This window comes from Ursus maritimus (genome assembly GCF_017311325.1).
Source record: "Ursus maritimus isolate PB19 chromosome X unlocalized genomic scaffold, ASM1731132v1 scaffold_X1, whole genome shotgun sequence".
NCBI classification, from domain to species: domain Eukaryota; kingdom Metazoa; phylum Chordata; class Mammalia; order Carnivora; family Ursidae; genus Ursus; species Ursus maritimus.
The window spans coordinates 118,147,165-118,155,985 of NW_024423319.1; the positions used below are offsets into that span (position 1 = coordinate 118,147,165).

The following is an 8,821-nucleotide window of genomic DNA, read 5'->3' on the forward strand; positions in this document are numbered from 1 at the left end:
GCTTCTGGCTACTTCTTTAAAAACTCTTTATTTTTTAAAAAGATTTTATTTATTAATTGGACAGAGAGAGCACAAGCAAAGGGAGCAGTAGGCAAGGGAGAGGGAGAAGCAGGCTCCTCGCTGAGCAGAGAGCCCCACATGGGGCTCGATCTCAGGACCCTGGGATCATGACCTGAGCCGAAGGCAGATGCTTCACCAACAGAGCCACCCGGGCATCCCTAAAAGCTCTTTAAACAAGTCACAGATCTCTCTTCACCTCCTTAATGAGCACACAGAACAGAAGATGATGGGGGGACGCCCCTTCAAATCACACTTTGAGAAAAACCATCATCCCTGAAAGACCAGGAAAGAAAGGTTATCCCAAATATGGACTGCAATGCGAGCGAGGGGTGGGGGTGTTTTTCATTTCCTTCTTTATGCTGCTGGTATTTCCCGTATTTTATAAAATAAACATATACTCTAGAGTTCATAATCAGGAAAAACAATTTTTAATTATCCAAATAAACCCTAACAAGACATGGAGACTTTCAAGTCAGAGGACACGGCTGATCCCACACTCAGCCTTTGGAAACAGCTCCGCTGATGGCAGTATCCTCCCAGCAGCCCTGGGGCCAGATTTGCTTCTAAAATTGCTTTCTGGGGTTAGCAAGCTACTGTTACGAGGCAGCTTATTTTTGCCTGTATCGCTCTTATCAAGAGCAGAAAATAACCATTGACATTCTTCCTTTTAGCATTTCATCACTGTCTTTGCTCCTTCCCTCACAAGCTCCTTTTCCCAAAGCCAGTGCAAGCAGGCACACCATCCTGTCGTGCCAGGCGGGAACGTGCACACGGGAGCCTCGGCGCTTTCCCGAGAAGCGGACCTGGTCAGAAGACGGAAACTAAAGCCTTCCTCTGATGTCGTGCTGCCTCTCGCTGACAGCGCGGGTCCCTCCGTCCTCTTTGTGCTTCTCTGCAGCCATCTAAGCGCCGAACATGAAAATCTAGACATCTGCGCAACCCTCCAATGAGGGAAATGTCCAGTCCACTGACGACCAGCTCGCTTTTCAACCAAATCATTATTCACATACCGATTAAATCCAAACACGCTAGACAGCATACAAACAGACGGCACTGTGGTCTCTGGGCTCACGATCTCAACTGTAGACAAAAGCTGTCCCTCCAAAGGTCTGCAATGCCGAGCCTGGGCAGCTACAGGCTCCTCCCTGGTCAGGGACCGAAGCTGGCTCCATTCTGGGGTGGCTGGAGGCGCGACTCTCAAAGTCCAGCTCTTCTTGTCACTCCTGCCACACGGGAGGACCCAAAGCCCCCAGCTCGGAATTGCAGACGGAAGCCATCTGTTGCATGGATCTCCCGCAAACGAAACCACTCCCTGTCTCCATCCCTAGCCCCGACACTCAGCCGGGCTCCTAGGCACAGCCTTGCATTCCTTCAAGGAAATACCACCAAGCAATGATCCCAAGCACTTCCGGTGAACCGGACGGTGCAACTCTCACAACACTTCTCTCTCCCTGCAATGGCAGTCCAGGAGGAGAAAAAGGAAATGAAGGAATTAATCCTCAGTGATCCCAGGCTTAGTCACCGCATTCACGGAGCAACTGGCAGCAGTTGTCGGAAGGAAGTATGACCAGCAGTTGCCCTGGGTGAGAAAAAGTGCACAGCAGATCCCACGCTACACCCCCCGCCATCTGCTCCGGGGCTTCAAGACGGCGAGATGGAGCACGGGGAACAATGCCAGGGAAGGAAAGAATAAACAGTCCTCCAAACATTCATTTTAAAAATCTCTGACCTTTTCATCATTAAAGACAGACAGACACTGAGACCTGAGGACATCAGCACTGCTTGACGAAAAGAGAATATAATGAAAATCACATTTTGGGCAAAGCTGCCAGATGGCATATAGTAAAATAATGAAAGCCACTGAAGTCTGGGAAAAAATGTAGACGATTAAGTACTTCAAGCTTTTAGAAAAGTTCTTACACAACTTTAGTAGCCATGATAAATATTAATGTTGAAAGAGTAATAATAATAATAATAACAGTAACTAGTGAGCTATGTTAAAATACAACTATGCGATATGCCCTTCTTGGCCAAATCCCCCCCGTCCTGATACACTGATTCATTGCACAAAGCTGTGCCTGCTGCCTGGCCAACAAGGTGAAGGATTCCAAGGTCACTTACAGTGAACGTTTCTGTCGAGCCGCATGAGAAAGGAGATAAAGAAAAAAGCACAAGGTGAAAAAACCGCAGAATTTAAGCCAACAATTTTAAACAGAGTATGAATATTATAAAAACGTCAATAAATGGCTGAACACAATCAAGGTTTTCCCAGATTTAGATTAGCAAATACTAATGGGAAATGAAAATAGGAGAAGATTTCAAAATCATGACACATTTGGCTTTTTAAGATTTTAAGTAATCGCTACCCCCAACGTGGGGCTCGAACTCACAACCCTGAGATCAAGAGTCGCATGCTCCACGGACTGAGCCAGCTAGGTGTGCCGACACATTTGGCTTTTAAAATCCCAGAAAGATAAAACTGTAGTAAAAATGTTAAAAATGTTAAAGATTATAGTCTATTTTCCCACTCCCCTGTTCCACCTTTGGCCTCCTCAGATTGATTTAAAACACACTGAAAGAAATTATTCCTAGAGCTTGCTTTGTAGGTTTGGGCAATTTTGAATCTCAGCTTACTACAATTTTATCTTTCTAAAACTTGCCGGAGCTCAAACTTAGACTGTCCTGTTCCTAAGGAAACTAGAAAGTCGGGGGGGGGGGGACTACATGAGGGAAGGCATCATAAACGAGGGGTGCAGTAACATGAAGAGTACAAAGATCCCTGCCAACTTTATGAAGCAGCAAGGACTCCAGGCTCAAGCGTTCCCACAAACAACAAGAGAGGCAAGAAGTCACCCTGTGTCCACTCCTGAAGCTGGTTACCCAACGCAGCCTTCGGGGAGCACCCACCAGGACCAAGGCATTCGCGGAGTTAATTACTTCCAGTTTATAAAGACCCAAATCAACTGACAATGTCATACAAGAATTGACCACGAGGTGGCAGTACCTGAACGTAGCACAACCAAATGCCTCCCAAGTCTGAACCATTATAATGTCAGCCAGAGTGGGGAGAGAAAAAATAAAGAAATCAGGATCAGAAATTAAGTCAGCTCTTCTTCCTCTCACCCTGTCTTTCCCCTGGCCCAAAAGCGCCCTTGGGCCGCTTTTTTCTGACTAACAAGAGTGATACTCTTGTGTCTCAACCTTTAAAGACAGGCTGGCAGGGAGGCGAGGCACTGAGGGCAATCAGCTTAAGCAACAACACATGTGCAATTTGGTCCCGATTTTGTGTTTTCCTTTTTGAATTAAAGGCGTAAACACGGAGCACTGAACCTGTGATTATACAGAACAAAGGCCACGAAGGGCACCTGCCTATGTGAACTACAGAAACCATGCGCCTGGGGATATGCAAGGCGTGCTTGTAAACACAGAGAAGACAGCAAAAGAACAGATGCCGGAAAGCCACCGGGCTGCCTCACGACGTCACAGATCTCTGGCCCAGCACGTGGGCGCTAACAGAGACTCTTATTCTATTATAGCTGCAATAACCAGTACGGTCATATACAGAAAACTCAGGCTAACAGAACGGTGGTGAGTGAAGACCGCCTTGTTCACGGCCAGAGAAGCCAAGACTCAGCCAAGTCCACGGATGCCCTCAAGGTCACACAGCTAGCCAGTCAACAGGCCAGGCAACAGGATCTGGGCCTCTAAGCTGCAAGTCTGAAGCCCTTTCCACTATACCGCCCTGGCTTTGTCCTCACATTTCATTTCTGCCCCTCCTGCTGCTGAAGTGCTCACCGGTCCGTGACCAGGGTTTCTCAGCCTCGGCACTACGGACATCTTGGCCGGATCGTTCCTTGTGGCGGGGGCTGTGCCGGGCACTGCGCGATGGTGAGCTGCATTCCTGGCCTCCACCCACCAGATGCCAGCAGCACCCCCTACCACAGCCTTCACTTGTGACAACCAAAAACTGTCTCCAGCCATTGACAAGTACCTTCCAGGGCTCAAAAACTCCTCTGGTTGAGATCCACTAAGCTATACAAATATCTAGTGTTTGCCTAAATGGAATATCTAAAACCTTTTTGCATGTAAATAAAAGTTCAGGAACTTGAGGAATGAGACCTTGCTCTTGGTCCTCTTGGAAACCTAAGGGAGTGGAAGTTGCTGGAGCTTGGTTCAAAAAAGCACACGGGCTCAAGATGAGGAGGGTCAGAGCCCAGGCTCTGCTTTGTGTATAAGCCATCAGCTGGAACATTCTTTAGAACAACAGTTTTGTTTTCTACGTGGGCTACCACCGGACAGGCCCGGGCACCAAGGAGAAACTGAATTAACACTGACCAAATGCATGAGGTTCACGTTGCTTGATTTGAGGACCACCAGAGAAAATGAGCTGGATGCTTACCGGCATGTCTTTTGAAATTACACGATTTTCATTCCCGTGTTTGAGAAATTACATCTTTAAGGACAAAGGCTGAAGAGACAAAGTCACAGGGACAAAGGAAGTAGAGCTTTCCACTGGGGCTACAGGCAGACACAAGCCAGCGCTGCTCTCGGGCGGCACGCGGGGAACTCACGAAGGCCCCGGACCGCCTCAGCAGCCTCTGACTACAGGGGACTGGGGCGCTTACCATCCTTTCCAACAATGAAGCACGTTCTGAAAACAAACCAAACACCTGGGAAAGACGACTCTGCCACCTCCGTGACCTCTCCAGGCCCCAAACCCCAAGGCCCCTCGAGGAAAGCACACAGACAGCAGGCATGCTCCTCCTCACCGGACCAATAGTCTGAAATCTAAAGCTCGCTATGGAATCGAAGAGCCAGCCAACTTCAATGCCATTGCACACGATTTCTTCCTGGAACCAGAAACCCTTCTTTCCCCAGCACTGAGAAAACCAGCAACACTCCTCAATACTTACTTGCAGCCGTGGCAGCGGCGGGCACTTGGGGTCCTCGCTCGCGAGGTCCTTCCCCATCCCCGGGGAGCCCATGCGGCTGAAGGGAGGCCGTGCCCTGCAAGTCCTCATCCCCCAGAGCAGAGGCCTGAGCCCGCAGTCTGTCGAGGGTGCCCAGGCCGGGCACCTCGAAACTGTCCCCCAGTTGGGCCAAGGGCGAGTCACGCGAGGCCGGGAGGAAGGGCGTGTCCAAGGGCGAACTCGGGGGAGACAGAGAGGACAGGGATGAGCGGGAGGACAGGGATGCCAAGGACTGCGGCGTGTCCAGGGAGCGCCTCTGCTTGTGGAAGCCCGAGGGGACCGGGGGATCTAAGAAGGGGGCGTCTCGTCCCAGGGAGTCGAAGGGAAGGAGATCGAAGCGCAGAAGCTGGCCACACTCGGCATCGGGTTTCTCGTACTGTGGGAGGCCGTAGATGTCGGTGAAGCTGACGGAGCTCAAGGACCCGCGGCTGGAGGCGAGTGAGCCCCGGCTGGAGGCCAGGGACCCACGACTGCTCCCTGAAGACACAGTCAGGGTGCTGGCGGACAGGCTGAAACGAGAGATACCCCACGCTCTTAGAAAAGTGGCCTGAAGACTTGTGCTTGAGTCCCACTGTTCTCCAGTCAGCTGGGCCATTCCAGCGGGAATGGAATCCTGCCCCATGCTCCCATTACCCAGAGCGTGTCTTTAACCACTCATGGGGATTTATAAGGCACCTTCACTAGTATCTCCTTTGTTTCTTTTGAATGTCAGTAGAGAGTGGTAGGTAACATCAGAGACTCACGCCTGACTTCAAGTTCCAGCTCAAATGGGGACTAGCTGAGTCCACTGGGTCAAGCCATTTGCCCTTTCGGGACCACCCCCCACCCCCACTTTCTCACTGGGGGCTGGGAGATAATCATTCCTACCTCATGGCATTTTTAGGAGGAATAACCGAGAAAGTAATACACAGAAGGCCCTTAATATTATGCTTCACAATACACGAAGTACTTGAAAACGAAGCCATTACTGAGCATACAAATCTTACTTTAAAAATACTCCTATCATGTTTTAAAAAAACAAAATGAAACTATCCAAGTGCATATGGAAAGGGATATACACACTTCCAAAGCTGTGAATTATAAAATCATCGGACAAGTTTGACTTCAGACTCGTTATTCTGCAGCCAGACTTGGTTCTCCTCACATTCCCTGAATCACACATTAGCAGCTCCTCTTAAAAATGCAATGTCGCCGCTTCCCCACTCTGTGTTTACAACCCCGTCTGGCTCTCAGTTCTGGCAGGAGGAAAAACCAGCTAAAGGGAATGAGGAAGTTCATGGACGCACCATCGTAACATGATAATCAGGTATAGTTTTCTCTTTTCAAGTTACCTGCCCTTTTAGGGGCGCCTAGGTGGCTCAGTCAATTAAGCATCCGACTCCTGATTTCAGCTCAGGTCATGATCTGGTGGAGGCTGCTTGACATTCTCTCTCTTCCTCTGCTCCCCCCCCAAAATAAAATAAAATTAAAATAAATAAAGTTACCTACCTTTTCAACTGGGACTGGAGGTAGGACGTTAGGCGGGTAGCTTCTTCCAGCTGCATAAGTAGACAATTTCTTTTTTCCTGAAGCAGAATCCTGTAGGTAAGAAAACAGTCCATTGGTGGATTTCAATAAGAGTGAGTTTATTTTCCCAACAAGAAATTCAACTGTAAATTTCCCCAAATGATCTGGGTTTGAATGACTAAATTCTAAAAAGCACAGGTAGGTCGCAAACACCAAGATAACAGAGACTGTTTCTGTCTTGCTTGACACTGCCCACCCCACCCCCCACCCCCCGAACAGTGCCTGATACACTGTCGAAGCTCCACAGATGGGTGGGTGGGTGAGTGGGCGGGTGCTTGAACAGACAGAAAAGATGAGAGGCTAGACCAGAAGACGGCCTCAAATGCAGAACATGCAGTAACCCACTGGAATTCCTTAGAACAGATCAGAGTCCCTTACTTAAGCCCCACTGCAGGCAAAAATGCATGCAATCCTAAAATCCATAGAATTAAGATTAGACACAAATAAAACAAAACAGCAACTGTCACAAGGCTGGAGGGCATGTTTTCTCTTCTTTCCACGTTCTTTTACTTAATGATTTCTGAAATGAACTTTGTCCACTGCACTAAGCCCACTGCCTCGAATAGAGCCCCACGCGTACAGGCACTCAACACTGAATGAATGAATGAATGAGTTTGCCTCAGAACGAACAGTCCTTGTTTATAAATCAAACAATGGCATTTAACATGTGACCAAATAGGCACCCTTAAAACAGTCGCTCTGTCCTTTGACCGGGGAAGGCTTTTCACCATCCCAATCCCCCCGTGACACTACCCCAGGGCAAAGCTCCTACCTGACGGATAAGGGCACCGGGGCCGAGACAGGCAAAGACTGGCCAAGCAGTGGGCTCATCTCAGCCCAAAGACACCGACCCTGGTCACTTTGTTCCATCTCGACACTGGGTCTAACGCCCCTCAGCCTGTTGTCGGAGAAAGCCTCCCACCTCGAGTGCCCATGCTTCCAATACAAGCATGCATCCGAGGAAGGGAGGAGCACAGAGAAACAGGCCTGCCTCGGCCAGGCCCAGAACGCCACGGCTGCAGGAGCCCGGGGTGGGGGGGCACTTGGCCCCACCGCGTCGCCATGCAGCGCGGGTCTCGGACAGAGAACGTTTGCAGAAGTACCCGGCATGAAAGTGCTTGTTAGCACCAGTGGCTGCCCCTCCCTGCCCAAGGCTGTTTAGGGGCTGATTCAGGAGACACACGTGGGCCAATTCAATCCAGCGGAGGGCTCTGCATCCCAGCACTCAGCTCCTGAGCTGGTCCCACAAGAGACTCCAGCAGCTGGATGAGTTTGGCTGACCCGGTCTGTGAACCCGGGCATTGAGGGTCACACCAGCTCCATGGGGTTCCGTGGATTTGTACCCTGAGATTTCCACATGGCGAGGGCAAAAACAGTCAAGGGGGAATGGGGTCCTAAGAAGCAGGGGGCACTCACGGGACCACAATCCACCCCCTTGAGACAACCAACCCAACGAACTCCCAGGCCCTCCTCCGCAGAACATATATGATAGAATACCAAGGGGAGAGCAGAAGCACAAGAGCACAGATGAAAACTTCAGTTCATGGGCCCTTCCCAGACTCAAAACCAACTCTGCGTTTATCTTGAGTGAAGTGACAGGGCATGCGATCATCTCAAGCAAACGAAAGTTCACTCCAGCTATTCCTATGAGCTGGGCTCTCCCAATGCCACCACTTCCCGCCAGCACTGACACCAGCCACTCATGTCACCACACAGACCTCTATCTATTAACGATGAGTATCCAAGCACTGATAACTCCGACACGTACCGAGAACAAGCTCCCATGTGACGGAACGACAGGCAAAAGGGCATCTGCAGGGATGCAGTAATCCGGCTATTAAACTCTACGTACAGAGGCTCATACAGATACAGCATTGGGTCCTCTCAACACACTGAATTTGAAGGTCCAGTAGATTATCACATGGGGGGGAGTTCTCCAAAGCTCAGCGGATACCCAGATAAACTTCTGACAGCCATGAAATGGGGACTGCAGACCTGGCCTCTGACGCAGCCCGTGGCAAAACAGAAGCCGGCAGCCCGGCACACGCCGAATGGCCGGGCAACAAGGACTTGGGGTGCCGAGCTGGCTTCAAGCCTCCGATGCCAACCAAGAGCCCAAGACAGACTGTGGGGAGGTGCCTCTGGGAGCGGACACGTGCCAGGCTGCCGGCTTCGTGCTGCCACAGAGCCAGCAGGCTCTCCGGCTGGGGCGGGGGGGGGGGGGG

At 50.3% G+C, this 8,821-nt stretch overlaps 1 protein-coding gene across 1 annotated transcript in view; it reads right to left on the reverse strand.

Annotated features, from left to right (window-relative positions):
• The window catches only part of WWC3 (WWC family member 3), an 81,696-nt gene that overhangs the window by 21,303 nt on the left and 51,572 nt on the right, over positions 1-8,821 (reverse strand). The window contains exons 9-10 of the mRNA XM_040634598.1: positions 6,519-6,608; positions 4,974-5,539 (exon numbers count right to left, since the gene is read on the reverse strand). Coding sequence (XP_040490532.1) covers positions 4,974-5,539; positions 6,519-6,608 — 656 coding nt within the window. The remainder of the gene's footprint in view (positions 1-4,973; positions 5,540-6,518; positions 6,609-8,821) is intronic.